General features: G+C 36.8%; 1 protein-coding gene across 11 annotated transcripts in view; it reads left to right on the forward strand.

Annotated features, from left to right (window-relative positions):
* Positions 1-12,490, forward strand: part of NSRP1 (nuclear speckle splicing regulatory protein 1) — a 59,363-nt gene extending 46,873 nt beyond the window's left edge. For 7 of the 11 annotated variants that reach the window (XM_008526839.2, XM_070562822.1, XM_070562829.1 and 4 more), the window contains 4 exons: positions 4,139-4,267; positions 5,133-5,340; positions 8,756-8,864; positions 10,798-12,490. In XM_008526839.2, coding sequence (XP_008525061.2) covers positions 4,139-4,267; positions 5,133-5,340; positions 8,756-8,864; positions 10,798-11,863 — 1,512 coding nt within the window. In that variant the 3' untranslated portion in view covers positions 11,864-12,490. Of the gene's footprint in view, positions 1-231; positions 378-4,138; positions 4,268-5,132; positions 5,341-8,755; positions 8,865-10,797 lie in introns of all 11 variants that reach the window. The other 4 variants (XM_070562824.1, XM_070562828.1, XM_070562826.1 and 1 more) reach the window with 1 other exon arrangement.
* The last annotated feature ends 5,480 nt before the right edge of the window (positions 12,491-17,970 follow it).

A 17,970-nucleotide genomic window follows, 5' to 3' on the forward strand; every position in this document is an offset into this window, starting at 1 on the left:
CTTCCTCAGCAAAAAAAGGAGGATTGGCAGCAGATGTTAGCTCAGGGCTAATCTGCCTCAAGAATAATAATAATAATAATAATTTTATTGTGACTCTTGTCTTTGAAAATGTGTAAAAGGTTTGTTGATTTACATAGATTTCAAGTTTCTCATATAAATTTTAAGGGAAAAAAACTATGAAGAATTAGCTCTTTATTGCTACATGGTAGATTAAACCCTTTCTGCTTTCAGATGACTCAGTGTTCTGACAATGGTTTATATGATTTAATAACTCCTGCTCGTCAGCTTGTTAAAAAAAAAAAAATCTCTTGACAACCAAAGTGATTTCACAGTTTTTAATTATTTGAAAGTCACCTACCAAGAAAGGGGAATATCAGGTAATCTTCAGTAAACTTGCCAGTGTCTTATATTTTATAGTGCTGTATAGTATTTCCAAGCACTTTTTATATACATACGTTATCGTTTTAAAATTCTCACAAACCTGCCCCTGGTCCTGATTAAGATATCTGAAGCTTTAAGAGGATAAATTAACCCTCATAATCACATAGCTGATTACAGAACTAAGCCTGAAGGTTTACTAATTTTTTTTCTACTACCAGTGTATCTTAGATTTAAGTGCTGCAGAACATAATGAAGATGGCAAAGTACCTTTCTTTTAGATTTTAGTTCTTTCCCTTCCACATTTTCTTTAATTTTTGTCACCTCTTTTTCCCTTCTCTAACTAGAATCCTGAATAAGGATAAATTTGTTAAGCACTTTCTATGTGCCAGACATTATGGCAACTACTTTCTAAGAAGGGTCTTTAATTCTTACAATAATCCTATGGGATAGCTGCTCTTATAATCCCCATTTTGCAGTTGAGGAAATGAAAGTAAAAAGGATTTATGTGACTTTCATGGGGTCTCATAGTTAGTAAATGGTCTAGTTGTGTTCAAACCCAGGCAGTGAAATTGCAGAGCCCAAGCTTTTAGCCACTGTGTTTTACTGCCTCCCTAGTTATTTTAAGATAACATCTTAGTTTCTTAGTGAAATATAACATGTAACTCAGCAGCCTCAAAATGATTTAATACACACGTAAAAACATTTAAAACACTGTGATTCTTTAACATAAATGCTGAGTGCTTTGAATCAGAATTTTAGAGCTCAATAGAATTTGAGACCATCAAGTTCAACTTCTTCACTATATAGATAAGAGAATTAGTTCCACAGAGTCTGGTGACTTCTCCAAGGTCATGTAGGTCTCTTGTTTTCTAGTGTATTTTTGACATTTTTGTGCTGCCTTTTCTTGTTCACATAAATCATAAATCCCGAATCTAATTTTATTCTTAACTCTGGCTTGTTCAAAGCCAGTTTTTCTCTTAGTGAGACTTTTTCATAGTTTGCTTGGAAATTGGGAATGCTGCTGCAGCTCTTGTGCCTCATCTGTCTGCTGCTGATGATCCTCTGCGTGTGCTACCTACCTCTCACCTTATTCCCCACTTGCATGCTCATGTCTTCTGCTTTAATCCCAAGCTAACTTTTTCCTGAAGAATACTAGCTTGATTGCAATTACTAAATCTAAGAGAAAATACTCTTATAAATGGGATACTTTTTCTAATAGTTAGACCACTGTTTTTATTCTTTTATCTAGACCTCAAGTGTACAGAACTGATGATGACAACATTATTATCTTACTTTCTGTTTTGTTTGAAAGGTTTTAACGTGTCATCATTAAATATATTATTTGCTATAAGTCTTTGGTAGGTTATCTGTTGTCAAGGTAAGGAAACTCTTTTCTGATCTTGGTTTGAGGGGCTTTTTTATTGTTGTTTATTTTTAAAAAGCATGAATGAACTATGGAAAAGGATACTACTTCATGACTGTGTTGGATTCATACTAATAAAGTAAGGCTGGTTTAACTTTTAGAAAATCAATCATTGTAACTTCACATAAGTGGTATAAACCCAACATAGGCATAAGATATTATCCTTTTTATACACTGTTGTGTTTGGTTTATTAAAATTTCGTTAAGGATTTTTCTTTGTTAAAGAGTTTTGCATCATAAGGGAGATCGGCCTGTAATTTTCCTTTTCTTTCACTGTAATTATCCATATTGAAAAAAATATAAAAGTCTGATAATCCCAGGGTTTGCTGGCTCTTATAAAATGAGCTAATCATATGTACGTTTTATGAGTTTATTTCTACTTCATTAATTTCTGTCCTGACAAATCAGTGTTTTCTTCATTCTGCTTTCTTTGGGGTTTTTTTGTTGTTTTTCTGACTTTCTGAAATGTGCACATAGCTCTCTGTTTTCCGGCCATTTCTATTTTCTAATATATGTATTTAAAGCTATATATTTCCCTCTAAGTGCTGCTATAGCTGCATCTCCAAAATTTTGACAGTAGTATTTTTTTATTCAGTTCAGAATATTTTCTAGTTTCCATTATGATTTCTTCTTTGACCCATGAGTTACTTAGAACTTAACTTCTAAACATATAGGGTGTTTTGGTTACCTTTTTGTTATTGGTTTCTAACATAATTTCTTTGTGTTTCAAGATCATGTATTATATTGTTTCATATTTTTACAACATCTGGAGATTAGCTTTATGATGGTCTAAAAAATAGTTTTTATAAATATTCCTGCTATGCTTGAAAAATGTTCTCTATGTTTTCATTGGGGCAGTTGTGTTAATCCATATATACTCATACTAATTTTTTTGTCTGTTGTATTAGTTACTGAGAGGGATATGTTAAAATCCTCTGCTATGGTTGTGGACTTGTCTGTTTTTCCTTAGATTTTTGTTCAGTTTTGCCTTTATATATTTTGAGACTTAAGTTAATAATAATTTATATCCACACAGATGCTCCCCTGCCACTTTCCCAGCATATATAAAGGCATGTTATCAATTTAAAACAGCCTTATGTCCCTTTGCCCTTGCTTTTTGTGATGATGGTGGCTATTATTTCTTGAATCCCAAATGTTTCCCTCTGTAAGTTCTCCAGGTTGATTTTGAAGAGGGAGCAGCAGTGCTAATTTATCACCTAGGCAGGAGAATCATTGTTTTTCTGAGGTTAAAGTAAATGTTGAAAAGAAAATTTTTCAATTTTTTAATATCTTAGTATTCCAGAAAAAATGTTTTTAAGTTAGCATGTAGATCATTCCTGAATCTAATTATTAATATGTAAAAATCTGAGGGTATCAGGTCAGTTCTTTGAATAACTGTAATATCACTCTGTCAATTAAAAGGGATCCCTCTTGTGGTCCACATTGCAGTAGGCAATGTAGCAATTAAAGAAAAAGTTAAAATGTGTAGTCTCTGTACCTCAGGAATTTACAAGCTGGGGAAGAGACTAAGATTTATGAAACAACTAGAAAGCAATAACATCAAGCATATAATTAAGAATTAAATATTGCAGTATAGAATGTTCCATCAGAGTGCAAAAGAAAGAGATCATTGTGGCTAAAAGTCCCCAGAGATGGACTCATTTAGAAGGTAAGGGTTGAGCTGGCCCTGAAGCTCTAGATAAGATTTTGATGGCCTGAAAGCAGAAGAGGAACGTTTTATCTTAAGTGGGGAACATGATGAACAAAGGCAGAGGACTTTATACAATTAAAATTGCAAAAATATTAATTACAAAGTGTCATTATTTTTCCATTAATTTGGGAGCTTTTTATTTTATTTTTTATTTTTTGGTGAGGAAGATTGGACCTGAACTAACATCTGTTGCCAATCTTTCCCTTTTTGGTTGAGGAAGATTGTCACTGAGCTAAACATCTGTGCCAGTCTTCCTCTACTTTATGTGGGACGCTGCCTCAGCATGGCTTGACAAACAGTGCTAGGTCGGTGCCCAGGATCCAAACCTGCGAACCGCAGGCTTCTGAAACAGGGTGGGCAAACTTAACCACTATGCCACCGGGCCAGCTCCTACACCTCATTCTTTTAGATAAGGAAAACTGAGGCACAAAAAGATTAAACAGACTTGCCCAAAGTAGCTAGTAAGTACAAAACCAGTATTTAAACCCAGGCAACCTGGCTCCAGAATTGATGTTCATGTTTTCTGTCTAAAATGTGATTGATACAATTTTTATGTTATAGTTCTGATTTATGATCCTCTCAAAAATATTACTTAGACTTTTTGTGGGTTTTTTTTCTTTAAGACCAAACTGGCGATCCAGAAGGCCCTTGCAGAAGATTCCACTGTATATGAATATGACAGTATTTATGATGAAATGCAGAAAAAAAAGGAGGAAAGTAATCCCAAGTTGCTTTTGGGAAAAGACCGAAAGGTTTGTTAGCTGAAAATGCAAACTTTCTTTGACCTTGACCTGCATTTTGTATCTTAATCTTATTTCAGCGTAAAGATGATCTGAGAGAATGCTTTTAGGTATTCAAAGTGTGAAGAGCCCCTAGTTCAAGATATTATATATTTGACTTAGAACCCAGGAAGCCCTACATTTAGTATCCTGACAGGAGCAAGTGAATTATCCAGCAGTTTTATAAATTTTGGTTTTTGCTTTAAAACCTTTACAAATAATTTTTTGAAAAATTTCCTTAGAATGTCTTTGTACTATTCCTGCTCCTGTTCATGTTTGTGTTTTATCGTACTCTCATTTTATTGCTTCTTAGCTGGTAACTGAATCATCTACACATATCATGGTCATATTTTCAGTTTGAAAAAAATGGAGGGTGGGGAATTGAAATAAGTTTAAATTTTCTATCACTCTTATTCTTTCACAAGCACAGATTGATTTTTAAGGATTGTTGCATCTTACAGTATCTACGAATAGAGTGGTAGGGTGAAATTATAGTACAGCTACTATTTTAAATAATCATATTTCGGCTAATGTGCAAAACAAGTAGGAACCTTTCTCGTTGATATATCTGTTGAAGAAGGATTAAGACAATACCAGTAAAAGGGTGAGAAGAACAGTGGGAAAATTACTTATTTAGTTTGAGATTTTTTAAAAAAGTAACATTTTGAATAATTTCTGTCTTTATACCTAAGTTTTTATTGAAAAGAATTTTTGTTTCAGTCTTGCTAGTAAATTTATATTGAATTTTGAGAAGATGACCATCCTATGTATTTGGACTAACCATTTCTATCTTAATGAATTCACAGCTCTTTCCTAATAATCTTATTTTTTTCCTTAGCCCAAGTATATTCACAACTTACTAAAAGCAGTTGAGATCAGAAAAAAGGAACAGGAAAAAAGAATGGAAAAGAAAATACAGAGAGAACGAGAAATGGAAAAGGGAGAATTTGATGATAAAGAGGCGTTTGTGACATCTGCTTATAAGAAAAAACTACAAGAGAGAGCTGAAGAGGAAGAAAGAGAAAAGAGGGCTGCTGCACTTGAAGGTGAATTGGAAAAGGAAGAAGCGTAGAAGGAAACAAAAGCAGAGTTCTGCTGTGTGCTTAGCCATGTGCTCTGTCACTGAACTTTTAGATTATAATGCTGTAGTCGTAATTTATATATATGAATTCAAGGTACAAGATGTGATATTATGTAGTAGTATAAAACAGATTTTTAACTAAAAAGACAGTTACACTCTTAGTAACTATTACGTCTACTGGAATTTTCATTTATGGCTCGTTGTGTTGCTTAAAACTGTGGTCATTACAGGTCTTTGCCTCAAAAAATGATTCCAGGGGCTGGCCCCGTGGCCAAGTGCTTAAGTTCACGCGCTCCGCTTTGGCGGCCCAGATCCTGGTTTGGATCCTGGGTGCGGACATGGCACTGCTCATCAGGCCACGCTGAAGCAGTGTCCTACATAGCACAACTAGAATAAACAAGTATGTACTGGGGGGTTTTGGGAAGAAGAGTAAAAAAAAAGATTGGCAATAGTTGTTAGCTCAGGTGCCAATCTTTGAAAAAAAAAGAAAGAAAGAAAATGATTCTAAATGTAGAAACATTTCTTAGAAGGCATAACACCATGACATTTGTCAGAAGCAATGTAAACTGAGATTTAAATACTAGTCATATTTTCTAGGATGAGAAAATTAGAGTAATATCACTCAAGGAGCATCAACTGGGAATTTAGGAAAAAATAACGTTAATTCAGGAAGAACAAAGATGTGCAGAGGCCAAAGAATATCCTAATGCTTTCCTTCAGTGCTTTCAACTCATGGTCATTTCTCAAAATCTAAGTGAAATATGTACTTATAAATAACTTAATTGGCAAGTACTCATCATCTTTAAGTGGAAGAAAACCAAATCTGTAAGACTCAGTCTAAGCATGTACTATGTCTTCATGTAGAGCGCTAGTCGGCAAACTTGCTGTAAAGGGCCAGATAGATCCTTTGTATTTGGGTCATGGCCTGAAATAATAAACCCATCCATATTCAAATGTACAACAAGGAAAGTCAGTCCACATCAAAAATTTTTCTTTTAAGCTGGTGGGGTGAAAGTGCACATAATACTTTTGGCCATGTTTGATTGGCCAAATTAGTCATCACATGGCCTCAATTAACTAATGATAGATTTAAAAATGTAATCTCTAACTGAGCAGCCAAGAGCCCAGCTTAAATTCTGTTACTACAGAAGGGAAGAACAGATGTAGGTGAACTACAGGCATACCTCAGAGATCCTGGAGGTTCTTTCCAGACCACCACAGTAAAGTGATATCGTAGTAAAGTGAGTCACATGAATGTTTTTGGTTTCCCAGTGCATATAAAAGTTATGTTACACTATATGGTAGTCTGTTAAGGGTGCAGCAGCATTAGGTCTAAAAAAGCAATGTCTATGCCTTAATTAAAAAATACCTGATTGCTGAAAAATGCTAACCATCATCTGAGCCTTCAGCAAGTCGTAGTCTTTTTGTTAATGGAGAGTCCTGCCTCCATGTTGATGTCTGCTTGCTGAGTGATCAGGGTGGTGGTTGTTGAAGGCTGCGGTGGCTGTGGCAATTTTGTACAATCAGTGCAGTTTGCCACATCGACTGACTCTTCCTTTCACGCGTGGTTTCTAGCACACAATGCTGACGGCATTTTACCCACAGTAGAACTGCTTTCAAAATTGGAATCAATCCTCTAAAACCCTACCACTGCTTTATCAACTAAGTGTATGTAATACTCTAAATCCTGTGTCGTCATGTCAACAATCTTCACAACATCTTCACCAGCAGTAGATTTTGTCTCAAGAAACCATTTCCTTTGATCATCCATATGAAGCAACTCCTCATCACTGAGTTTTATCTGAGATTGCAGCAACTCTGTCAGATCTTCAGGCTCCACTCCTAATTCTCGTTGTCCTGCTATTTCCACCACACCTGCAGTTAGTTCCTCCACTGAAGTCTTGAACCCCTCAAAGTCATCCATGAGGGTTGGAATCAACTTCTTCCAAACTCCTGTTAATGTTGATATTTTGACTTCTTCCCATGAATCACAAATGTGCTTAACGGCATCTAGCGTGCTGAATTCTTTCTAGAAGTTTTTCAATTTACTCTGTCCAGATCCGTCAGAGGAATCACTACCTATGGCAGCGACAGCTTTATGAAATGTTTTTCTTGATTAATAACAAGACTTAAAAGTCAGAATTGCTCCTTGATCCATGAGGTGTGCAGAATGGATGTTGTGTCAGCAGACACGCAAACAGCATTAGTCTGGTTGTACATCTCTGTTAGAGCTCTTGGGTGACCAGGTGCATTGTTAATGAGCAGCCATATTCTGAAAGGAGTCTTTTTTTCTGAGCAGGAGGTCTCAAAGGTGGGCTTAAAATATTCCGCAAACCATACTGTAAACAGTTGTGCTGTCATCCAGGCTTTGTTCTTCCATTTACAGAGCACAGGCAGAGGGGATTTACACAGTTTTTAAGGGCCCTAGGATTTTCAGAGTGGTAAATGAGCACTGGCTGCATGAGCCCCTAGTAAGAGAGTCAGGCTGCCCTTTGAAGCTTTGAAGCCAGGCATTGACTTCTCTCTAGCTTATGAAAGTCCTAGGTGGCGTCTTCCAATATAAGGCTGTGTGGTCAACAATAAAAAGCTCTCATTAGCATAGCCACCTTCATCAATTATCTTAGCTAGATCTTCTGGATAACGTGCTCTAGCTTCTACGTCAGCACTTGCTGCTTCACACCTTGCACTTTTATGTTTTGGAAATGACTTCTTTCCCTAAACCTCAGGAACCAACCTCTCCTAGCTTCAGACTTTTCTGCAGCTTCCTCAGCTCTGTCAGCCTTCATAGAATTGAAGAGAATTGGGGCCTCGCTCTGGATTAGGCTTTGGCTTAAGGGAATGTTGTGACTGGTTTGATCTTCTATCCAGACCACTAAAACTTTCTCCGTATCAGCAATAAGGCTGCTTTACTTTCTTATCATTCGTGTGTTCCCGGGAGCAGCACTTTTAATGTCCTTCAAGAACTTTTCCTTTGCTTTGACAACTTTGGCTAACAGACAGAGAGGCCTAGTTTTGGTGTATCTCGACTTTCGACATGCCTTCTTCACTAAGCTTAATCCTTCTGGCTTTTTATTTAAAAATTTTGCCTGTAATATTTTAGGCTTTGTGTGCCATATCTCTGGTGCAGCTACTTAGTTCTGCCTTTGTAATGCAAAAGCAGCCTTAGACTCTACATAAATAAATGAATTGGGCTACGTTCGAATAAAAATTTATTCACAAAAACAGACAGCAAGCCAAATTTGGCCTGTAGGCTATAGTTTGCTAATTTCTTATCTAGAGAATAGTGTACCCACTGTGTATGTTATATATTCTGTGCCTGTAAAACTGAACTGCATTTTACCTTGTTGAGTATATTCTTTCACTTTTGCTTTTCCTCTCAGCACGTTTGGATGTAACCAAGCAGAAAGATCTCAGTGGATTTTACAGGCACCTATTAAATCAAGCAGTTGGTGAAGAGGAAGTACCTACATGCAGCTTTCGTGAAGCCAGGTAAGACGGGGCATATGGAATGTTTAGAAGAAAGATACTGTTCATCCTCTCTGGTTGTGGAATCATTTTAATCCTCTGAAAGATCGAGGATTGCAGTGTTCTGTATCGTGTTGTCAGCCAAACCTGACCTAATTGAATGAATTAAGGGTTTATAGTTTCTTATTTTAAATACCTACAGATTGAGTTTAAGATCATTTTTATTCTGCAGTAATCCTACATGCATGTTCAGATAGTATATAAAAAGATAAGTGGTTTATTTTCATAATTAGGATCCAGCCTCCTTATAAAACATAAGATTCACTTATGAAGGGCTAGAAATGTCCTATCCAATATGTAGCCACTAGTCATAGGCAGCTATTTTATTTTATTTTATTTATTTATTTTTTGAGGAAGATTAGCCCTGAGCTAACGTCTGCTGCCAAACCTCCTCTTTTTGCTGAGGAAAACTGGCCCTGAGCTAACATCATGCCCATCTTCCTCTACTGCCAGCTATTTTGAACTAAATCTAAAATTTTGGTTACAGCAGCCACATTTCAAGTATTCATTTACCACATTTGGCTAGTGGCTACCATATTGGACACCACAGATAGGGACAGTACCATTTCTGTAGATACTTCTGTTAGTACTGGACTAGAAAGTAAGGATTGGAGGATTTTGTTTGTTTGTTTGTTTTTTGAGGAAGATTAGCCCTGAGCTAACATCTACTGCCAATCCTCCTCTTTTGGCTGAGGAAGACTGGCCCTGAGCTAACATCTGTGCCCATCTTCCTCTACCTTATATATGGGACGCCTACCACAGCATGGCTTGACAAGCGGTGCCATGTCCACAGCCAGGATCCGAACCGGTGAACCCCCGGGCTGCTGAAGTGCAACGTGCAAACTTAACCGTTGTGCCACTGGGCCAGCCCTGGAGGATTTTTGAGTAAAATTATAAACTATTATAGGAATGGTGAGATGATTATGCCGTAAGTATATTGCTGAAGGTAAAAGGGAGAATTTTCCTAAACTTGGATCTAAGTAAACTTTTTTTGGAACAGAAACATTCAGATTAGAAGATCTGAGTCTGTGTTGCTGGAAAGGGGAGCGGCAAGAGAATGGAATTAACGATGAAAAGAGCAAATTAGGTTTATACTCCGCCATCCCCGACAACTGCTAGGTTTTGATTACAAAATTCTATTAGTAAGTCCTTTAGCCAAGACAGTTCTGCCAGCAATTCCTAGAGAACCACAGTTATTGCTCTGTTATTGTGATTGTAAGAATGAATGTGAGAGTAATGTAAATAAACACATTTATCAGCTGGGAAAATGCAGACGGTTTAAACAGTTTTAGTGTTATTGATTGTAATAGCAGACGGATTCGCCTGTTTCCATTTTGTTGTGATAGGTGCCAAGGGATATATCAGGATGGTGGTGCCTTTTTAATCATGAGAGGGATTATTTAGTAATATTTAGAATAGATTTTGCAACCATTTTATTGTGAAAAAAATTATCTTCATCTATTTCCAGAACTATTCTTAAATATTTTTTAAAAGAAAGAAGAATTAAAGTCTAAGTGCCACAACTTGAACTTCATGTTGTAAAAATAGTACTTTGATCCAGAATATATGTTACTTTTCCTAATTATTCTTTGTCTATGCTTAGCAAAAATGAAGACCTTGCACAGACCTCTGCCTGAAGGTTTTAGTGCTACAATACAGAAGGACTGATTTTCTTTATTTCCCTTCCACCAATATTGAAAATATTTTGTATGTTTAGAAACTACTAGTTTATGGACGTTTACAAGGTAGACATCAGCACCTTTTCACATTTGGATAATAAGAAAGTATATATAATTATAGTTGTATTGATTTAAATATTGAGAAAAATTACTTGAACAATGCATTTGCTAACTACAGTTGATAATGTGGCATTTTGTGTTATATTATTTTTTTAAAGGTCTGGAATAAAGGAAGAGAAATCAAGGGGTTATTCTGATGAAGTAAGTTCAGAGCACAGAGTACCACATGAGAAATGCATTCTTCAAACTGTTGTGAAAGTGGAGGAAAACCCAGATGCAGACAGTGACTTTGATGCTAAGAGCAGTGAGGATGATGAAATGGAAGAAAATAATAAAGTGAACTGCAGAAGGGAAAAGGGCACAGAGACCTCTGAGAATGATTCCAAGCATCACAGGAATCAAAGCTACTCACGGTCATCTAGTGAAGAAAGAGAGCATGGGACCAAAGCCCACACAAAAAGTTCAAAGTCAAGAGAATATGAGAAAAGGGAAGATCAGCATCAAGAGAGACAGTCCAAGGACCAGGAGAACTATTACACTGAACGTGATTACCGGAAAGAAAAAAAGGATTCCCATAGGCACAGAGAGGCCAGTCATAGAGATTCCCACTGGAAGAAGCACGAACAAGAAGATAAACTGAGGGGAAGAGACCATAGAGAAAGAAATGACAGAGAATGGAAAAGGGAGAAAGACAGGGAGAAATATCCCCCAAGAGAACAAGAAAGAGAGAGACAGCAAAATGATCATGACCGACACAGTGAGAAAAGAAGAGAGAAGGAAGAGAAAAGCAAAGAAAGGGAAGAGCATATGAAAGCAAGGAAAGAAAGATATGAAGACACTGATAAATACAGAAATAGAGAAAAACGGGAAGTAAGTGTCCAGTCATCAGAAAGAAATCAAGACAGAAAGGAAAGCAGCCCAAATTTTAGGGCAAAGGACAGGTTTCTTGACCAGGAAAGATCCAATAAAACGAGAAACATGGAAAAAGACAAAGAAAGAAACCCAGAGAAACCCTCTAGTTCTGAAACCTCACTGGGAGCAAAACACAGACACACGGAGGAATGCCAAGAGATGGGCAAAGAACAAGAGAGAGCACATGAGGCAGTGAGTAAGTTTGCAAAGCGGAACAATGAAGAAACTGTGATGTCAGCTAGAGACAGGTACTTGGCCAGGCAAATGGCTCGGGTTAATTCAAAGACATATATTGAGAAAGAAGATGATTGATGACTGCCCCAATAGAAAGACCTATGGAAGCACAGAAAATTATGACTCCTGGAACATGCTGTGTGAACACAAAGGAGTGTGTTAACAGTGGTTGGAAGGGTTTTTTTTTTTTTAAATTAAACTTTTTATTTTGAGATATTTATAGGTTCACATGCAGTTGTGAGAAATAAGACAGAGATCTCATGTACCCTTTACCCAGTTTTCCTGAATGGTAACATCTTTATCATAACCATGATATTGACATTGTTCTGTCAAGATACAGAACATTTCCATCACCATAAGGATCCTTCATGTTACCCTTTTATAACTACATCCACTTCCTTCGTACCCCCACCCCTCCTTACCCCCTGACAACTACTAATCTGTCCCTCGTTTCTGTAATTTTATCATGTCAAGAATGTTATATAAATGGATCATACAGTCTATAACCTTTTAGAATTGTTTTTTTCACTCAGCATAATTCCCTGGAGATTCGTCTAGGTTGCTGCATGCATCAGTAGTTCATATTTTTTTTATTGTTGAGTAGTATTCCAAAGTATAGGTGTACCACAGTTTGTTTGTTCCCCGGTTGAAGGATTCTATGCTGGTTCCAGTTGTTGGCCATTACAAATAAATTTGTTATAAATATTCGTGTACAGATTTTTGTGTGAACACAAGTCTTCACTTCCCTGGGGAAAATGACCGGGAGTGCAGTTTCTGGGTCACAGGGAGTTGCATGTTTATTTTGGGCTTTGTCTTTGGGTTCATCCTGTTTGGAGTTTGCTCAGCTTCTTGCGTGTGGAAGTTTAAGTCTCTTGCCACATTTGGGTAGTTTTCAGGCATTATTTCTTTGAGAACTTTTTCAGCCTCACTCTCTTTCTCCTGGGAGGGTATTTTTAAATATATTTTCAAAATTCATCAATGGTTTAGGTTTAAGTTAAAAGTCACTCCTTTTATCTTGAGTGTTTGACTGAATTGATATATAATATTTACTTATTAATATCGCACTCTTCATTGTATTCAAGCAACCTAAAGGGTGTGTTAAGGAGCCAGGCCAGTGGCATAGTGGTTAAGTTCACGCACTTCGCTTTAGCCCAGGGTTTGTGGGTTCAGATCCCAGGTGTGGACCTACACACTGTTCATCAAGCCATGCTGTGGCGGCGTCCCACATACAAATAAAGGAAGATTGGCATAGATGTTAGCTCAGGGCCAATCTTCCTCACAAAAAAATTGGAAAAAAAAAGGAGTGTTAAATCCCTTTAGGTACTTAATGGGGAAAATTGACTCTACTACAACCATTAAAAACTAATTTAAACAACTCTCCTAATAATGTTGGTTTTGTTGCAGGAGCTGTTTTATAAATATTGTACTTCAGATTAAAATAATTAGATTTGAACAATAGAGAATAGTATGCTTTATGTTCTTAAATTTGTATTAAAGTGTAAAATATGGATCATCTTGTCTAAACTTTTTAAGTCATAGCATATTTGGCTTTAAATGAAAATAAAAATAGTGATATGTTTGTATGCTTAATTCATGCTCATTTTAAAAATAATGTCACTCTTTATACCACAATTCCTCTTTTTTTAATTAAAAACCACTTTAATTCTGAAACCCTAGCAAGTTAGTAAATTAGTTATATATATAAATTAGTTTTAGTTAAGGATGAAAAGATGGAGACGCTTGGCCCAAATGAAATTAGCTGAAGATCCAGGTGGCCTATTTATGAACATGTCTTGTTTTATATACCCTAAAGATGGTACAGCTTGTTACAGGTTCTATTTATATGTCAAAATTTCTGTACTGAGTCTTTGAAACTTGTCATTTGAAATTATGTACTGAAAATAACATGAGAATAATTTTATGGGAAAAGGCTGAATGGTATAGAGAAAATAGTTCTCTAACAGGTCTTCCTATTAAGAAAGTGCTGTTGGGGCCAACCCCATGGCCTACTGGTTAAGTTTGGTGCACTCCACTTCAGCGGCCCAGCTTTGGTTCCCAAGTGTGAACCTACACCACTCATCAGCAGCCATGCTGTGGTAGGTGTCCCACATACAAAATGGAGAAAGATGGGCACAGATGTTAGCTCAGGGCAAATCTTCCTCAAGCAAAAAGAGGAAGATTGGCAGCAGATGTTAGCTCAGGGTGAATCTTCCTCAGCAAAAAAGAGAGTGCTATTTATATCTCTCATTTTATCATGAAGAGTTACCACATTGTTATTTTTAGCAGGATAAATGTAGTTTCATAAGAATATTGGCTTTCAGAAAAATACGTGTACTAAGGATCAAATGTTAAAGTAACAAGAAAGCTAATGCCCTTATCTCTGGAATGACACATTAAATATCAGTTACATACTAATACATTAAAATAGATCAGTGACAGTGACAAACGTCTTTAAAGCACTAACTTAGTGTACACAGAGGGGAGTAGTATGTGAGTGTGAAAAAGTTAAGGTGAGATCTTGGAAGACCATGAGGCTAAAAATCTTTAACTTTGGTAGAGAAGAAATTCCTTTTTTAGGGTTATTATAACTAGAGCCCTATATTGGAAAGATTAACTTGACCATAATATGCAGGATATAGTCAGGAGGGAGAGACTGGAGTCAGAGAGATCTGATAAGAAACTTGATTTCCCTCTCCCAGTAGTTCAGAGACTTTTCACAAAGCAAATTGGATGCTTTAGATAGGAAACGCTAAAGGTTACTTAACCGAGTTTGACATATCTCGAGGAGAAACTGCGAATTTAGGGTTTTCTTCTATCTCCTTCCCCAAATATACAAATATCTCCTTCCCCATTCATTCTCCCCTTTTTGATGGGAAAGTACTCTCACTACTCAGTCCAGCGGTTCAAATTGGGACTGAATGGGCTCCAGGAAAAGTATGTGACTCAAGCTAGGCCAATTTTGAGACCTGTTTGAACTTAAGTGTTTTCCAGTAGCATTGCCAACTATGAAGTTGAGGTAAGTCCAGAGCTGCATGGGAGAATGAATGCCTGACTGCCTGACAGAATGAAACCCGCACAAAGGAAAGGAGAAATGAGAGAAGAACAAAAACCTGATGATTGCTTTTGAATCTCTGGCTCTATTGGGGGCATATGTTTTTTGAGAAATAGAAATCAATACTTTTTCTCTTAAATCTCTTGAATTGGATTTCTGCTACCATAGCCAAAAAAGCCCTATTTGATACAGGGTTCTTCCTATAAGTCTATGCCAAAAGTTACCAGAACATTCTTGATAAACTTAAAAATTGTACAGTCGTGTGCTGCATAGTGACATTTTGGTCAACGGACCACATATACGATGGTGGTCCTGTAAGATTAGTACAATATAGCCTAGGTGTGTAATAGGTTAGACCATCTAGGTTTGTGTAAGTACACTGTGATGTTCGCACAATGGTGAAATCACCTAACTGCCTTGAGGAGCGTATCCCTGTCATTAAGCTATGATGCATGGCTGTATAACGTGCATAAAGAAAAGTGCGCATGAGTATATAATTTAATGGATTTACACAGAGTGGATGCACCCAATTTGTTTTTTTTTTGTTTTTTTGTTTTTTTTTAAGATTTTATTTTTTCCTTTTTCTCCCCAAAGCCCCCCAGTACATAGTTGTATATTTCTCATTGTGGGTTCTTCTAGTTGTGGCATGTGGGACGCTGCCTCAGCGTGGTTTGATGAGCAGTGCCATGTCCGCACCCAGGTTTCGAACCAATGAAACACTGGGCCTCCTGCAGCGGAGCGCGCGAACTTAACCACTCGGCCACCGGGCCAGCCCCGGATGCACCCAATTTGGAAGGAACATTACTTGCCTCACAGAAGCTCCTCTCACAGCCCTCCTTGGCCTACACCCCACAACCCCACCTTGACTTCTAACACCACAGATCAGGGTTTTTTTTGTTTTCTAGATGTATTTTTCTATTCTGTGATGGACACTGAATTATTTTCTGTCTGGGGTTATAAAACTTTTAGGAACATTCTTGTGCTTGTCTTCCAGCGTGTACATACTTATGTTTGGGTTGGGTAAGCCCTAAGAATAGAATTGCTGATTGATAAGGTATGCATATGTTCAGCTTTAGTAGATGCTGTCAATCATTTTTCCAAAATGTATTCCATCAATGTGTGAGAGTTCCAGTTGCTCCGCATTCTTACTTTTGCTTGGTAATTGTTTATCTTTTGTCTTCTTGTTGTCTTTTGATTTTTGCCATTCTGGTGGGTGTGATATTTCGTGGTCTTCTTTTGTGCTTCCCTCATGGCCATCATATTTGTTAGCATTTGGGTATCTCCCTTTTGAGGAGTGTATCTTTTGCCTTTTTCTGGGGTTTGGTGGGGTAGGACTATCCGCCTTCATGCCCTATACTGGCTCTCTATATATTCTGGATTGTAGTCGTTTGTCTTTGAAAGTAGTTTCTCCCTTTCTATGGCTTGCCTTTTCTCTTTCTTAATGGTATCTTTTAGTGAACAAATTTTAAATTTTGATCAAGTTCAATTTAATCAAAAGTAAGATTTAAAATTCAGTTCCTCGGTTGCACTAGAGACATTTTAAGTGCTCAATAGCCTCATGTAACTAGTGGCTACCAAGTAGGAAAGTGCAGATTTATAAAACATTTCTTTCATTGCAGAAAGTTGTGGACAGCACTCTTCTCGAAGCATTATTGTCTACTTTTCACGTTTATATCTACCTTGCACCTAGATGGAATGAATTTCTGTGTGTGGTGTAATTTAAGGATTAAGGTATTTTTTTCCATATGGATATCAAATAGATTCAGCAGTGAATGAAAATTTGTTCAAATTAAAACCACAGTGAATACCATTATACATCAACCAGGAATGGCAAAGATGTTTAGAGACATACAATACCAAGTGTTGGCAAGGATGTGGAGCAATAATCAAATATGCTACTAGTGGCCAATGAACTGGTACAACCTTTTTGGAAAATAATTTGGCTTTGCCTAGTAACATTGACACTGCACGTTTTCTATAACTCACATGTTCTTACATAGGTGCACCAGGCATGTTCATAAGGGTGTTTTTCGTTAAACTGGGAACAACCTAAATGTCCATCACTAGTAAATGAATCTGGTGTGTATATATATACAATATAGTGAAATAAACACCAGGGTTACACACAACTGGGATGAATTTCACGATGTTATAAGAAACAAAGTAATTCATATGGTTTATGTTTTTAAAAATTGGCAAAATTATGTTGTATACATGGTTAGGTGGTAAAACTAAGGAAATGATTGTTATAAAAGTCAAGATAGCATTTGTGATATGGGAGAGGTACACAAGGCTTCTAGATGCTGGCAATATTCTGTTTCTCAAACTAGATGGTGGTCACTTGGCTATTTATTCTTTCAATTATAAATATGTTTTGTATATTCTGTATGTATAAAATGTCTCGCAATAAACATTTTTGTAATCTTAAAATTTTTAATATGTGAATCAGAGGAACTGTTGGCCATCCTGGTTAATCTTAGTCATTTCTACAGGAAGACCCTATTCAGACCCTGATTAGTCAAATGGCTTATGCACGGGCAGCAGTTCTTTGGCAATATATTATTTGGACTAGTATGAGTAAGGGATTCATTAAGTTTGTTGCTAAATATGTGGGGGTTTTTTTTAACTTTTTATTAAGATTATGATAGTTTACAACCTTGTGAAATTTCAGTTGTATATTGTTAGTCATGTTGTAGGTGCACCACTTCACCCTTTGTGCCCTCCCCCGACTCCCGCCCCCATTCCCCTGGTAACCACCAATCAATTCTCTTTGTCTCTGTGTTTAACTTCCACCTATGAGTGGAGTCATACAGAGTTCATCTTTCTCTGTCTGGCTTATTTCACTTAACATAATACCTCCAAGGTCCATCCATGTTTTGTGAATGGGACGATTTTTTCTTTTTTATGGCTGAGTAATATTCCATCATATATATATATATATATATATATATATATATATATATATATATATATATATATATACTATATCTTCTTTATCCAATCATCAGTTGATGGGCATTTAGGTTGCTTACATGTCTTGGCTATTGTAAATAATGCTGCAATGAACATTGGGGTGCGTGGGACTTTTGGAATTGCTGATTTCAAGTTCTTTGGATAGATACCCAGTAGTGGG

The sequence above is a fragment of the Equus przewalskii genome, chromosome 10, assembly GCF_037783145.1.
Source record: "Equus przewalskii isolate Varuska chromosome 10, EquPr2, whole genome shotgun sequence".
NCBI lineage: Eukaryota > Metazoa > Chordata > Mammalia > Perissodactyla > Equidae > Equus > Equus przewalskii.